This window comes from Cydia splendana, chromosome 1 (genome assembly GCF_910591565.1).
Source record: "Cydia splendana chromosome 1, ilCydSple1.2, whole genome shotgun sequence".
Lineage (NCBI taxonomy): Eukaryota > Metazoa > Arthropoda > Insecta > Lepidoptera > Tortricidae > Cydia > Cydia splendana.
The window spans coordinates 33656950-33673393 of record NC_085960.1 but is presented as its reverse complement, the minus strand read 5'-3'; the positions used below and the strand labels follow the sequence as shown (position 1 = coordinate 33673393).

The 16444-nt window shown below is 37.0% G+C and overlaps 2 protein-coding genes across 2 annotated transcripts; one reads left to right on the top strand and one right to left on the bottom strand.

Moving 5' to 3' along the window:
• Positions 1-1899: 1899 nt before the first annotated feature.
• Positions 1900-6800, top strand: LOC134793915 (splicing factor U2af 38 kDa subunit). The gene is made up of 5 exons (XM_063765631.1): positions 1900-2202; positions 2672-2826; positions 3650-3807; positions 4199-4398; positions 6635-6800. The coding sequence occupies exons 1-5, from the start codon at positions 2159-2161 to the stop codon at positions 6783-6785; spliced, it is 708 nt and encodes a 235-aa protein (XP_063621701.1). The 5' UTR covers positions 1900-2158; the 3' UTR covers positions 6786-6800.
• Positions 6801-8175: 1375 nt separating this feature from the next.
• Positions 8176-14778, bottom strand: LOC134793843 (esterase B1-like). Its single transcript, XM_063765565.1, has 4 exons — positions 14671-14778; positions 13856-13991; positions 9468-10762; positions 8176-8558 (listed from the first exon to the last, which is right to left on the bottom strand). Exons 1-4 carry the CDS (start codon positions 14736-14738, stop codon positions 8396-8398), a joined length of 1662 nt encoding a protein of 553 aa, XP_063621635.1. The 5' UTR covers positions 14739-14778; the 3' UTR covers positions 8176-8395.
• Positions 14779-16444: the final 1666 nt, after the last annotated feature.

Genomic DNA, 16444 nt, shown 5'->3' with positions numbered 1-16444 from the left:
CCTGACCCCACAAACTTCACATTTTCTTAATGATTTGCCTCCCATTTAAGTAAAAGATAAAGTATTGTCTTAAAAACAGAAATAATCATTTAACATTACCGCTTTCACGAAAATTTAAAATGACGGTTGACGTTTTACCGATCATACCAACCTAAAGAAAAGTAAGTATAATACGTCTATGTTGAAAGCAAGTATGGTATGTGCTACCAAAATGCAACAGCGGTCATTTTAATTCGATAAGATTATTTCTATGCCTCAATGTTGGTAACAAGTACGTTCCTAATTTATCATAGTATGGGGTGTCGATGGGCTTGATTGAGTATAAAGTATTGAGGTTGATTGAATTAGCATGACAAATATGAATGTTTCCGAGAAAATATGATGGAAAACAATTATGCACTACATCCATCATTAACCTCTCGTCTGTGTATGATAAGGATCCTGATCGTTAAACATTTTAAGACACACACAATTGAGTCGCTTAACTTCAAACTCGGGTAAATTCAACCGTCAGATTTAGCAATTTTGGTATTATGTAAAGGTAGAGTAGATATTTCCTAAGTGGGTTGAATGGATTTATCTGTGTTTGAAGTTAAGCAATACAATTTTCAATGGGATGATATGATTGTGTTTTCAGCTTCTCTGCTACTAACATGGATCCTTGGTATGTAGGTGTTGGCAATATTACTGCATTTTTGCACCAATTGCAGTCTCTACTCAGCTGAGTAAAGCATAAAATAATAAATAAACATTTTTTTTAAACTGCTTTTTCCATTGTGGTTCTTGAGAGATTGCCATGGTGACAATAATAAGCAATAGAAAAGTGGATAAGTTATTGTATAATTATGATTTATATTCTTCAGAAACAATAGGTAGTACATTCAAGATAAGTATCTACTAAATTATTTACCTTCATAAGACTATTTTAGCGCTCTGAATCAGAACAAATACAAATATGTAACTAGTTCACAGTTGTATTATTTCGCACAGAATCGTTATTCAGAAACATTATAAACATCTTATAATATTATTTTTTATGAAAGTTAAAATTATCATGCCAATGTTTCCTTTAACTTATTGTCGGTAGTTGAAAGTATACATTAAAAATATTTCGAATAAACACGATTACCAAAATAAATAAGGACTTACCCAAAACTTGGAGCCGCAAAATCTGTCAAGCGGAGACTCGAAAGACATTGTCACTTATTACGTGAGCGTAGAACCAGTTATCTCCCATAGATTTGCAACGAGAAATCTAACGGCCGTTCATATAAAACTTATCAGAAAATTACTCTCGCACTGGATGTTTAACTTTTTTTACACTCAACACATGTGATAACTGCCAAAACGGCGACCGTTATTTATCAACTATTAACTGCACAACACGTTAGCGGGTGATGTATATATTTCTGTTCTAAAATTTAAAGAATGTTGAAGGTGCTGTATGGTCGATTACAACATTGTGTAGCGCCCACGAAAACCGCACAGCGCGACGGCGACGAGACAACACGACTCACGCAGCGTGACAGAAGGAAGTCAAGGAAGAGCAAGCAAGAGGAAAAAAATCGGAAATAGGGTGTGCAAATGTTGCAATACTCATATGGATTCGGTTTCTGGTATCTATAGAATAAACAAGTTTTTATTTTATACAAGTTAACCAAATAATTGTATTTATTTATATTTAATTCGCTGCATATAAAACATTAATAAAAATTGAAATGAATTTACTGTTTTAACACTTTGTAACCGCGATTATTGATACATTGCTGCATTTAATCGATCTATTGAATTCGTTGCAACTGAGTAGTCGGCAATGAATCGATAATTGGTCAAGTCTGTAGAGTGCTGTAGAGCCCATTAGAGTTCTAATGTTGGCAATCATGAAATTTCCTGATTTCTTATCTGTGTAATGCCACAATGGCGGACAGCGGCGCGATTACCGCTAATGTTCTTTTTTGTTGAGCGAAACATTATTACTTTTGTCTTTTCAGCACGATAATGTACGGCGGCTTGTTCAGCAGGCCAATATAAGCAAAGTGATATAATAAGAACTATAACCGTTATAGCGTTTCATGGTAATTTTGTTGTGCATCGTACTTGACACAAGCAGCTCAAGCTAAGCCAGCATTACACCCGTCATCAACGGCGTTTTAATACCATGGCGGAGTATCTAGCTGCTATCTTTGGCACAGAAAAAGACAAGTAAGTTTTTGTATTTGAATCTAAATGTCTACTGCCTCTGATTAATTTTTATTATTACGATGCGTAGAGGTTATGATCTACTTAACTTAATTTTCATCATGAACACCTGAAATCCATGGTTGACTCTTCAGTTATCGTCAAACAGGATCTTTTGTAACAGTATGATTTATAATGCAGATAGTTCATGATAACACATAGCTTTATAATATCATCATTTTCTCAGTTCTATAAAACATTCCAAGTTTCATAGAAAATAAATAACCTATCAACTAGAACTTTCTAAATTTTATCATTTATAATTGTTTGATTAGGTGGGCACTAGCTTATACTCTATATAAGTAGGGTTTCCAGTTAATATGCAGGTTATAAGTGTATGGTCTCTTTTAAAACTAAATACCTATTTGTAGTTTTGCCTCATAATTTGGCTTTGGTTGCTACCATAAAATAACCATAAATCTTTATGTTACAGGGTCAACTGCTCCTTTTATTTCAAAATTGGAGCGTGTCGTCATGGAGACAGGTGCTCTCGGATTCATAACAAGCCAACATTCTCTCAAACAGTGTTGCTGCAAAACCTTTATGTGAATCCTCAAAACTCTGCCAAGTCTGCTGATGGTAGCCATTGTAAGTAATATTGTTTAAACTTAAGCATGTCCAACAGGGCTTGCAGCACGTTATTGAGCTTCCAGAGTAATAACCAACATGCTCTAAGGCTGCTCATGTTTGACTTTGCATTTGTTTAACATGGGCGCCTTGAGCTCTGATCTTTGAGTGAGACAACACTATGCGCATATTATAGTGACATCCAGCTTGCACATCAGAGCAACGTGCAAGCTTCCACTTTTCAATAATGGAGTGGTTTACCAAGCAACTTTCATACAAGAGGTTTGGGCTCCATCCCCTGCTTCCCATGCTTGTAGCAGTTCTTAGAACTAGTGAGAATAGAGTATTACTTGATTTTTGCTACTAAAATCTTCCTGAAGGAAAACATGTGTTGTTTCCAAGCAAAAAGTCCCACTTTGTAGCTTGCCATAAGGACGCTTTGACAGGTTATTTGTATAGAGATACAAGCTAATCTCATCCTTATGGTAAGCGACTAAGTGGGACCTTTGACTACACTTCAACACATATGGAGAAAATCTGCTTAAACTGTGTGCTTAGTTTTATTTAGATACTAATTCAAATGATGTTGTTCTCATATGGCACCCTAGAGGTACAAAGGGCCTTCACAAGCTCGCGCCACGCCTTCCTATCTACCTTTTGGCCCCGCTCCAGCTCAACCCTACCTAGTGTGCTCATGGCCACGGCTTCTTCTGTCCGGCGGTTTCCAATCTAAAGCAATGGTCGCATTATTCATTTCCCCTCTTCAAATAGTATTTCCTATCTAATCTAGTAATCCTATCCAATTCAAATGATAATACAATATATTTTTCTTGTTCTGTTACAGTGGTTGTAGCCAATGTGTCAGATGAGGAGATGCAGGAGCACTATGATAATTTCTTTGAAGATGTGTTTGTAGAGTGCGAAGACAAATACGGAGAGATTGAGGAAATGAATGTTTGTGACAATTTGGGAGATCACCTAGTCGGGAATGTTTATATTAAAGTGAGTATTAAATATAGACTGACAACATTTTATTTTGGCCTTCTACTAATTTATTTTACTGGCAAGGAGACTCTTTGACAAAAGATATTGAAATTCATTACATTTTCAAGCAAATTTAGACACTGAATGTGCTTGTGAATGTAATGCAAATATATAATCTCAATCTGGAAACAAGAAGAAAAGATTTCTCATTTTATTAAATGACTTTTTCACAAAAATGGCAAATGGCATTGTTTAAAATATGCTTAATTAAGAGCTTATTCAACCATTTCCAAGTATACCCTCAATGACTACTGACTATGACCATGTACTTTTGTTCAGTCATCTGTAGTGTGCTGATGGGGCTCATGGCAGTGCCTTGTTGCTTACAATAATTTATATGATTTTGCAGTTTCGTCGCGAAGAAGACGCGGAGAAGGCCGTGAACGACCTCAACAACCGCTGGTTCGGCGGCCGGCCCGTCTACGCGGAGCTGTCCCCCGTCACGGACTTCCGCGAGGCTTGCTGTCGCCAGTACGAGATGGGCGAGTGCACCCGCTCCGGCTTTTGCAACTTTATGCACCTTAAGCCTATCTCTAGGGAACTCAGGAGGTGAGTCGAGGGGCCTCTAGTTAATATATCATATTTCTGCGAGGCAAACACGCGGTCGCTTTAAAAAGGCATAAAGGCAGAGTAGGAAAACATAACGTGCAACTACATCAGTAAAAATTCGTTTTTAAGTTACACAGGCTGTATTCGGCACTATACATATACCCCCTTATTCATAAAATTTAACGGGCCTGATTAATAGTCTGTTCGAGAAACGGAAAACGGTGAAAAATAGAGATAAAACTCTTAAAAATACGTGTGATACCTCATTAGATTCGTAATGATGTATTCGAAGCGTGTATTAGCACACAAAAAATATCAAAAGTTATAAACAAAAAAAGGGGAAAAAAGTAGATATTTTTTATTTCCCTAATATCTCAAAAAGTATTAATATTTAAGAAACCAAAATTAATATTATATAAAAGAGGAGGATATTTCCAATCAAACATTCCATACTTGCAGAACTGTATCTCCATTATTTATACTTTTTATTCAACGCTGAACACAGCCCTCCGAGCCTCATTTTCGAGAAACGCGCGCGGCGTGAAAAAACGATTACGTAACATTAAATATAATTTTAAAGATATTAAATATTGCTTGAAAAATTAAAAAAAAATTATGGTGTATTTAAAACATGTTGACAAATGTACTACTTGTATAAATTTATCTTAAAGTTATTTTTTCAATAAGTTATGCAATTGTTAATCAACTAAATTTTTTCGAACATCCTTCTTTATTGAAAACGAAAAAAAATGTATAAATAACTATTGTAAAATTTTGTCGCTTACTAGAGCCCTTCTCATATACATGCTTAATAAGATCACATTATAAAAGTTTTAATTAAATTAATAGTTTGCTTAAAATAAGTTTTAGAATAACATAGAAAATTGTCGAAAAACGAAAAATCAAGGTAAAATTGTAAAATATAAAACAATATTATAACCAAACTATTAATTTTTTCAGAACTTTTATAACGTGATCTTATTAAGCATGTATATGAGAAGAGCTCTAGAAAGCAAGAAATTTTACAATAGTTATTTACACATTTTTTTTTCGTTTTCAATAAAGAAGGAATTTCGAGAAAATTTTGTTCATTAACAATTGCCTAACTTGTTGAAAAAATAACTTTAAGATAAATTTCTACAAGTATTACATTTGTGACATGTTTTAAATACACCATATTTAAAAAAAAAATAGTTATTTGTATAACAAGAGATCAAAGTTTGATATTTCTTCGAGTGCTTATTTTGAGTCCCGTGCAAGCGAACGATTCTATAATAGATCTAATAGATCTAGAATCTAATTTAGAATCTTGAGCGTAGTAAGGGATTCAAAAGCGCACGAGATGTAAATAACTTTGATCTCGTGTAGTACACAAAATTTTTCACCCTAAGCAGTGAGAACATACCTAGAGGGACAGAGATAATAGAACCCCAGTATATCGAACTTGTATTAGACCCCGCATGTTGAAATGACATTTGACTATAAAGGTAACTTGAATGTAATTGAGGCTGAGTTGTAACTGAGTGAGACAAAATGACTTGTAACTGAGTGAGACAAAATGACTCAGTGAGCAAAAACGCATTTTGCTCACTGTTTTTAAGAAGCAAAGTACCCTTGTTCGAGCTGCTGAGGTGAAAAATCATTTAATACCTTTAAAATTATATTTAATGTTACGTAATCGCTTTTTCACGCCGGGCGCGTTTCCCGAAAATGAGGCGCGGAGGGCTGTGTTCAGCGTTGAATAAAAAGTATACATAATGGAGATACAGTTCTTGAAGTATGGAATGTTTGATTGGAAATATCCTCCTCTTTTTCAATATTAATTTTAGTTTCTTAAATATTAATACTTTTTGAGATATTTGGGAAATAAGAAAAATCTAGGTACCTTTTTCTCCCTTTTTTTGTTAACAACTTTTGTAATTTTTTGTGTGCTAATACACGCTTCGAATACATTTTTCTAGACATCATTACGAATCTAATGAGGTATCACACGTATTATTAGGAGTATTATGTCTATTTTTCACCGTTTTCCGTTTCTCGAACAGACTATAAATTAAATTATGTTTTATCCCTTTCTCACAAATACATAAGTCAAAATGACATATAAAGACAAACGATTATTAGCTAATTGAGGCTTGTAGCGCGTTTATGAATAAGGGGGATAGACGTCTCATTTTCTTACAAATGAGTCCCGGAAGTTTATCATTTATCACAACTGACTTGTCTTTTTTTCCAGATACCTATACTCGCGTCGCAAGGGCGGGCGGCGCTCGCGCAGCCGCTCGCCGCGCGAGCGCCGGCCGCGCCGCTCCCGCAGCCGCGAGCGCGGCGCCGGCGCCGGCGGCAGGAGGGACGCGCCGCGCAACTCCCGAGCCGGCCGCTACTGACCCGCACAAGCCACCACCGACGCCCAAGCCACCGCCAGACACAAACACCTCTCCCGCAGCTGAACGAACTGAGACATCACCCGTGTTAAGTTGCCATCACCTGTCGATCCGATTGAGCGCGAGTGTTTGTGACCGAGTAACGCTTGGTGTACGCTCGCTTGCAGCCTACATACAAAACCGCACAACTCTGTCCACGGAGCGTCAACGTCGCGTCAGCCGCTCCGTGAACAGAGTTATGCGGTTTTGTATGTAGGCTGCGAGCAAGCGTACGCCAAGCGTACAATGACGAATACGCGTCTATGCAGCTTCCGTGGACAGTAGGCCTAACTGTGAAAAGAATCTTTCGTCGGATACTTTTTTAATTGGCTCGTAAATGTGTCATTGAAAAATTGGTTGACAAAAACGACCCCGCGACCTCGATGAAAGTGAGACAAAAGGTAATGTTAACACGGTACTTATCAACCTTCGGTAAGATAAAAAATAGCTGAATGCACACTATACGGAGGAAGCTAAAAAAGAAACTTTCCTAACACGTTAACACGTTAGTCTTATCTTTCCCACAATTTACCGTCATGAAAACGGGGCATATTGATACCATACCCCCGAGTGCAAGGAGCAGTCAAAGAATCCAGGTTTAAGCCGTCGTATGCCGGAGCGCGGATCCGCGTACGAGGAAAATAATAGAAAAAAATAATCACGGCACACGAGAGGTTAAATGTGTGTAATTCAGTCAAATGAAAAATTCTATTGAATAATATCTGGTGGCCTCGAATTCCTAAAATCATAATTTTAGAATTTTTTAATTCTGTTGGTGAATTTTCTCGGGTAACGCGAAAATCAGGTATCGATAGTTTGATTGCTTTGTTTGGTGTTGGGATACCCACATCCTATTTCTACTGTTAAGTAAGAGCTCTGATTTGTACCAGTAACTTTCTTGGAACTTAATGTACTCGCTTTTCGGCAAGAGGAAAAAAAAAATGAAGAAACAGGACCAGTCCCAATAGGGTCTAGTTTCCTTTCTGAATTGGAGGGTCAAATGGCAGTCGCTTTCGTAAAAAAAACTATTGCTTTGTTGGGATAAGTTGCCAAGTGAGCTGTGGCAAAAAAGCCATAAGGTCTCAAGGAAGATGATGGATTTTTATTCAAATATCCTATCAGTTACATTATTTTGTATACAACTTCAAACAAAATAACCAAGCTAATGATATTAAAAGGAGTCTTCAAAGCAGTGGTTACTGATTTGCATACTGCAATGTCGCACAAGCCAATCTTATTTTATCTTGTCTTTTAATAAGACTTGTCTGTCACAGTGCGGTGTTGCAATCTATCTAAGATAGTTTATACTTATGTAAGAAATTGTGACATTTAATAATAACTATGAGTATTCATTCCTTAATATTTATTTTTTGAATTTCCTATTCCTTTATGCGTTTAACCTTTTTGACGCCGATGACGAATATATCCGCACCGTAGGTACAAGGCCGAAGACGGATTAATCCGTCACAGACCACAGAGCAACATAGACCTACGTGCATATGCATAAAGTTCAACCTCGGTTTTGACACTTCGGTGACATGGCGTCTGAGTGACAGCTTTTGTGTGACATTAAGTTACAGTCTTTTTATTTCGGCTTCTCCATAGATGTCGTCCCAGAATTTCATATGCTCCCCATCTATATCTTGGACGCAGCTGAGTTTGGGAGCGATAATGCAGCAATTGCGTTCCGTTTCGAAGAACGGTTTCCATTCTGTGAAATTATCCGCTGTGGGCTTCCTGAAAAATAAAGGGTACTTAAACGAACAGCATAAAAAATTAAAAATACTAACCGAAAGTGCTTCATACATTTTACTTAATTTAGTAACTGAGGACAGAGACGTAGCTATACATAAGACACGGTAGAAACATCTGCAATTCACTTCTACGTATTGCTGCATCGCCTGCGTCCCTGTCGTCAATTTTACTGAATTATATTAGGTGTGTGAAGCGCTTAAGGAGCATTCCACGGGCTGTCCCGTACAAAATCATTTTATTTCGTATATTAGCACTTTTTTTGGTGTTTAAAGTAGACAATTATTTTTCTGGTCATATTTTTGACCATTTGTAAATCTTCAGAAACTCGCGTTTGTACGGGATAACGGTAGCCAATTTCATGGAATGCTCCCTAACCTAAATACTAATCACACAGCATAACGCGCTAAGCAAGCAACTAATAACTATTAAAAACTGCATAATTCAATTAATTAAATAAGGTAATTAATTAATTAATTAAGTAAGGTAAGGTTATTAAGGTGTAATTAAATATGTGCATAATTCAAGACCAAAGAAAGTAAGAAAATGTTGCCACTTTTTACGAGCGCGTCTTGTATTTATGTAAAAATAAGTAAATAAAAGTACTCTTTTAAATCATAGGAGTAAAATTACTAATTAATAAATTATCTTAGCGTGATTATTTATCAAAAGGAATTTACAATTTTACAAACAAATTATTGCAGTGGCAACATAGTCTTACTTTTTTTGGTCTTGAATTACGTTTTGCAGTTTACTAACGCACTCTAGCACATTGACAATAGAGGCGTGTTCAGATATTTGTGAGCAGTTGAGCACCTTGGCCGCTCCGGTATATCTGATGGCGACTGTACATTGACCGTTGTATTTTAAACTGGAGCTGTCGTAGATGCTTACCCCGTTTTAGCAAAGTTCGTCCATAGTTTTACTACTTGTCGTATAACTCCCCTCGACTCGTCCGTCAACGGTATGTCCAGACATGTCACATGGAATAAATAGTGCAGGTCCTCAGAATGGCACACGCCTTTCACGCTCTCCATCTTATAAAGCTTCTTCGTATAGTTCCTTTCAGTCTCTGGTGTGAACTTGTACAAATACACCGGCTCTGTGTTATACAAGCAGTGATACCGAGCATATCTACGAATGTTGTACGAAAACATTCTATCCGTTTCGAGATTAGCTACCTCCTGCAACATTTCTGGTGTTACTTCATTCCCATCGAAATATATTTTCCTAATTCTCTTATCTGCTGCATGTATTTTATCAGTTTCCCATTTTAGTTTCAATTCTCGTGGGACAACTGCTCCAGGCACGGGTAAAAACGGCATCAAAGTCGGTAATTTTCTAGCTATTTCTATACCTTCTCCCGATGTGTAACCAACTATGACTGGGACATTAGCTATTTTCCCATATTTTACCAAGTCTGGAGGGAGATCTGTTATAAACTTTTCTACGTTGAGTTCAGACTTTTCAATGACGGGACCGAACAGAATACCATCAGCGATGTCACTCAATCCTGATTCTATAAACGGCAATTGTATACTAATTAAAGACGAGGCAGGTACAGTTCTTAAAAATTCTAATAATTCTTGCGGGTTCTCTGTTTCTAAGCCTAGTCGCTTTCCTAGCTGAAACGCTCTTTTCCGGCCGTATAAAGTGTAGCCCCATTCGTTCAAGCACACGCCGCTTTGGCAGATGGCTTTATTGAATAACCCTTGGCTCATTTTAGATACTAAATGTAAGGATGTGGAGGCCGCTCCCGCGCTGCATCCGAATATAGTTACGTTGTTCGGGTCACCGCCGAAAGCGGCAATATTTTGCTTCACCCATTTCAAAGCTGCTACCTGGTCTTTAAGACCAGCATTGCCAGGGACCTCTTCACTTTCCAAGCATAGAAACCCTAGAACTTCTAGTCTGTAGTTAAAAGTGACGAGTATAACATCTTGTGCCACGAAGAAGTCGGGCCCGTAGAAGTCGGAGTTTCCCGAGCCGGTGTAGAAGCCGCCGCCGTGTATCCAGACCATGACGGGGAGGGGGTGGGGGGGCGTGAGGGTCTTGGAGTACACGTTGAGGTAGAGGCAGTCCTCGCTGCCGAGGTCGATACGGTCCAGGCGCTCGTTGTATTGCGGGCAGACGGGGCCGTGTTGTGTTGCGTCACGAATTCCCTCCCACGGCTCTGGTGGTTCGGGAGCCTGGAAGCATATCTGTTAGTTTTACTATCTTTCAAGGTGCAAGCTGCAGAAAGTTTCCAAAAAGTTGAGAAAGTTGCCGAAACAAGATTTTATAGAATTTTCTGATTTCTTTCTATGTAGAAAGCTTGATAATTTTGAAACCTTTCTGCCGACAGGTTGTATAAGGTAGATAGGTAAGGTAGGTATTAAAGATTTGGGTTCAACCAAAAGCGGTAACATTATCGCTGTATATCTGACATAAAGCATTCGTCCCTTTAGCAATGCCAATTAGGATTATGGTCGTGCTTAGCCAGATCCTAATGAAATCGTAAGTAAGGTCATGTAAACTAAAATAATTCTCAGTAGCTATTCGACATGCATTTTGGCAAGCGTAATATTAGGTATAAGCATTTTTAAGCCATAGGCAGGTAGTATACCTACACACATACATCCTCGGTATGCCATTTAAAGTTACCAATCTATGAAAATTTGTACAATAATGCCAGCTTTTCAAAATAATGACTAATGATCGAAACCTACACAAATAATGACTCGTTCAACTTCAAACTGTTTATAAAAAAAGTTGTTGAAACATCACGCATTAATTGCGTCCTGCGGCATTACACATAACACGTCTAAACAGAGCAGTCATCATACAAAAACAACTATAATGGACTTTTCACTTCTCATGCTCAAAAATTGCACCTTTATGTCGTGCGTAGACGACATAAAATCGCATTTTATGCTCTAGAGCATAAAAGTAAAATTTTCGTCGTAAGACTAAGATCTCCCGATCGGCGTGCCCCGCGCCTCCGACCGGCCCAAGAACAATTTTCTTTAGTCTTGAATAAATACGTTAAAATAACCTAAAATATTAGATTTTTTGTATATTTTCCTCGCAATCGAAGTGAAAAGCAGAGTGTACAACAAGGGCATAAATGTCCATTTTTACCCTCGTCTACTATTTTGGTCTTCGCTTCGCTCAGACCAAAAAATTGCCTCGGGTAAAAATGGGTTACTTTATGCCCTTGTTGTACAATCTACTATTTTGCTACAATTTATTAGAAATCCGTATTTTCTGTCATTAAATTTAGTAAATCACATAAAACAGGAGTCGATTATCGTTCAAAAATGTTCCGCAATGTTTGACTTGGCAGAAAACCAAGCGTCTGAAACTCTGATCACATGTTGAAAATCAAAAAAAAAAATTAAAAAGTTAGTTGGCGGGAATTGGTTATGTATTATGTTCTTTCGCTTTACGACAATTTCGTGGTGTAAATTGCCGTGAAAAATACAATTTTATTTTCCTCGCAATCGAAGTGAAAAGGAGAGTGTACCACAAGGGCATAAATGTCCATTTTTACCCTCGTCTACTATTTTGGTCTTCGCTTCGCTCAGACCAATAAATTGCCTCGGCTAAAAATGTGTCACTTTATGCCCTTGTTCTACAATCTACTATTAAATATGTGACGTCCCACGGTCAAAGGTACCTTATGGCGGGTATGGAGTTATGCATACCCCAGTATTCTACAATAAATAAGCTATCGATAACACAAAAGATCAAGCTTCTAGGTTGCGTAGTTACAGAGATATGATTTTTTGAAAATAATGTTGTGAAATGAGCAACTTTACGATAGAGAAGTTTTAAGTTTAGCCGCCTAAAAAACTATGTTCCTGAAGTAAGTTACATAGTTGACTACAAATAATAATACCTTATATATCTGAGATTAAAAAAATATTGCGACTTGTTCTATAATGCAAATAGAAACTTTTGATATCGACTGATTTATGTGTATACTAACCAATCTCTTGAAAATAAAGTTTTATTTCATTTTCACGATTGATTGCAATGAGCTCTCAAGATTTAAATTTTATCTATTAGAAAACGACACTGACAGACAGTTTAAGCAAAAAACAATACCGATTTAGAGGTGAAAATGTATTTTCTGACTTTTTCATATAAAATCACAAAATTGAATATTTTTACTTTTAATGTGACACACAATCAACTTTTCTGAGCACATATGAAAGAAATTCTGTCATTCAAATGAAATAAATCCTAAAACCCCAACTAAATACTATATTTAACCCCTTATGCCACTTTAAACTTACATAACAATAACAGTATTTGCTCCATACATTTACGAAAAGGTACCTTATGGAAATAAATCTAATAATACATCACTACAAAATATCAATCATATTACAGTTTATCTTTTATGAATAGAAAATATTAATTTACATTAAACTGCCCCAAATTTAATTAGTTCTTCGTCATAATAATCTTAAAAAAGACCAATAATTTGTATGTAATGAAAAGGTACCTTGTGATTAAGTTACATGATGAGGCATGATGATGATGGAACAGTTAGGATAAACTAATAATATTTTGGGGTTAAGATGGTATAAATCGTCTATTTCTTATCAATAATATATTTCGGTTGCTATTGAAGATAAGCGGCATTGAGGTTCAATGACCTCAGATATTCCATAAGGTAATGCGTCGGGTATTGGCATTTTTCAGCAAACCAATGGCTGATTTACTGCATGCGACCAAACCAAATGAAGATTATTCTAGTTAAGAAAGACTTGACGAGAGTAACTTTGGTATAATAGCAGGCTACTTGGATTTGTGATGTCGGTCGATGTACGGTTATAATATTTGCGAGGCGCCCCAACCAGAACTGAAATTATCAAATTAGTTTTGCAGAATGCTAATACAGTTCTCTACCAAACTTCTTTTCCCGTATTGACTAGTTTTTTTGGGAATTTTCAATCTTTTTTCCATAAGGTACCTTTTCTACTAAACTCTGAGACGACATTACTAGGCTTATAACTAACTTATAACAAAAATAAAAACAGGTAAACAAACGTTACGCATTAAGGTTTCAGATCACACAATAAAAAAAAATTGAGCATTTTTTCACCTCTTTACAAAACATTTCATATCTCCGAAACTAGAAACCCTCATAAGGTACCTTTTCCCGTGGAACGTCACATATGTAAGGTAACTTAACCTACAAAACGTATAAATTGAACAAACTCACATGACCGTTACATTTTTGTTAAAAACGTATAATGTAGTATATTTATAGCGTTGTAATGTAACTTCACCTTGAATCTGAGATCTCCAACTGGCGGCTTAGAGTATGGGATGCCCTTGAACGCAACATAGCTCCCTTCCATGCCATCACACACGCAGCCTTGCAGCACTCCGTACTGCGTTTTCACCACCGCCATTTCCACCACCCTGAAATTGACACTGACCCGATTCAACTAAGGAGTGATGGAGTTAAAAATAGATATTTATGCTTTTAAAGGTTTTTGGTTAGGTGCCAAACTGATCAGCTGTGTATTATTTTTGTTGTGGCTGTCGCGAGGCGTGTAAATGACATGCGCGTGGTTTGACGGTTGGGAATCGATAATGAAGTGGCCTTTAGACATGATGGGCCATTTTTATGGTTCCGTAGTCAACTAGGAACCCTTATAGTTTCGCCATGTCAGTCTGTCCGTCCGCGGTTTTGCTCGGTGATCGTTAGTGCTAGAAAGTCGTAAGGCTTGAACATATTGGATATTAATAATAAAAACTAGAAAAAAAAAATTTAGGATAAGGTACCTTCCCTACACCATAGAGAAGATGTTTCTCTATGCCTAGACGTATAAAGTGGGGATGATTTTTTTACCCTCTACAGCTGAGGTGTAGAATCGAAAACTAACGGCCGATAGATTTGACTAGCGAAATTTTAATCAGAAGTAGATATACTTGCAGAGTTATTGAGGTTTTTTTTTTTAATTAAAACCCGCGCTATGGTCAAAGCTTGCGTCGCAAGTTTTGCGCGGCGCGCCATATTTTTTTTATTCCTTTCTAATTTCCTGGGACTGGGATCCTGGGTGTATGCGCGTGTAATTATGAACATGAAATTACTTACTGCGATGTTCTTTTCGGGGTTAGAGCCGGTGGAGTACATACTGGGCAACATATTGACCGCCAATGCATTTTTACTGCCGTACGAGTATCAATGCTCTTGGTAAACAGGCTGGAAAAGATTTACACTTAGATGAATACTTTTTAAAATTTATCTTGCACCGTTCTCGGTTAGTCGAATTTAAATATAGCGTAAGTGTTACGGTTCGTGAGATAGAGGCTACTTATAGACAGACGGACGGACAGCGGGGCCTTAGAAATGGGATCCCGTTTGTCACCATTCGGCCTCGGGTAAGTTACTTACTGTAAACAATGAAAAATATTTCACCCGTCTGGGAACTTATATTTCTATGTCTGGGCACAGAATAATAAATAGTACTACCGTACAGAAAGGAAACTTCCTACAAAAACGAAGTTTGACAGCGGTTCAGGGTCGAATAATGCTGGCTCTTTCTAATATATGACACTATCCCTTTCGGCTATTTAGGATTATCTTATCTGTGGTCGTGCACGCAAAAGGAAGTGAAGTGGTGCCAACCCTAATAATTGCTCGGAGCAATGCTGAGCCGAGCGGAGCCGAGTTTGATCGAAGTCAGGAGTTTCGCACCCCTGGTCTGGGCCATTTGGGAGTAGTGCGCGGTGCCGAAGACAACTTTTGTCAATTAAATCAAACGTGTAAGAGGTCCATATACCTAATGAATCACGACAATGACACGGACAGAAACTGGGACAGTTTTTTTAAAACACTGTTTTAAAAATATTTACCTAAGTATTATTTTTTGTTAAGCATTAATTATATTTTTTAATCATAAAAAAATGCAGAGTAATTTGCTTTTTATGCTTGTATTAATTACGATTGGATGCACTTTTCGTTTAAAACATGTTATCTTAAGTACTTACTTTACTTAACTACTACACTAATTGGACTATACACACAAACAATAAAAATAAACCAAGTTTACACTCGAGAGCAACAAAAACTTATTTTCCACCAATCAGAACAATGTTTATTGGTTTTTACCCATAGTCTAATAAAACATGGTCTTCTCTTCCCAGAGTGACACAAGCCTACATCACAATAACATTGCCACGGAGAAACAATTAAAATTTCAGGTAAATTAATAGCGGTGTACCTACGTGCCTACAACTGGTGCCTCTGGATGTAATCTGCTGTTATCATTATCTTTGCAGGAACAAATTACTCGGCTGGGTGATAAAATCTTATCTACTTATTGTTTTAAAGCCCTTTCACACTAGGATATTTTCCGCGCGTTTTGAGTGAATTGCAAAAAAATTGCCTGCGATTAGTGAAAAGTTAATTAATTCCACTGTGTTACGACAATAAAATTAAGCCATTTGTTTTTAAGTTATATGCATGAAAGTGTGTTAGCGTATGCTATATATATAAATGTGTATGAATTAAGTACAATAAAATTCCATTTAAAGTACCTAAGTACATGGTTAATTTTCGTAACACAATAGGGTATTTGACAATTTTTAAAGAATGGTATCAATCGATCAGGTTTGATTTGAGGATCAAATGTCTGTATGGTACCCATTGTCTTAAAGCAATACAAAAGTCACAAATGATGGTCAAAGTCTGGCACCCGCACTTTACTGACGAAGCGCTTCTAACAAAATGGCAATACATCGTGACGTCACCATGTAACGTTAGAGGCCGTTTCGAGGTATGGAAAACAAGGAAATTGCGATTTTGTCGGTGAAATATTGCGTTTATGTATATTGTTGGTATACTTTTTTTTTAAATAAAATGTAAG

Coding starts and splice junctions, on each gene's coding strand:
- LOC134793915 (XM_063765631.1), top strand. CDS start 2,159: ATGGCGGAGTATCTAGCTGCTATCTTTGGCACAGAAAAAGACAA. Junction 2,203..2,671: donor TTTGGCACAGAAAAAGACAA/GTAAGTTTTTGT, acceptor TTTATGTTACAG/GGTCAACTGCTCCTTTTATT. Junction 3,808..4,198: donor TCGGGAATGTTTATATTAAA/GTGAGTATTAAA, acceptor ATGATTTTGCAG/TTTCGTCGCGAAGAAGACGC.
- LOC134793843 (XM_063765565.1), bottom strand. CDS start 14,738: ATGCATTGGCGGTCAATATGTTGCCCAGTATGTACTCCACCGGCTCTA. Junction 13,992..14,670: donor ACCCCGAAAAGAACATCGCA/GTAAGTAATTTC, acceptor TGTCAATTTCAG/GGTGGTGGAAATGGCGGTGG. Junction 8,559..9,467: donor ACGAACTTTGCTAAAACGGG/GTAAGCATCTAC, acceptor TTTATTTTTCAG/GAAGCCCACAGCGGATAATT.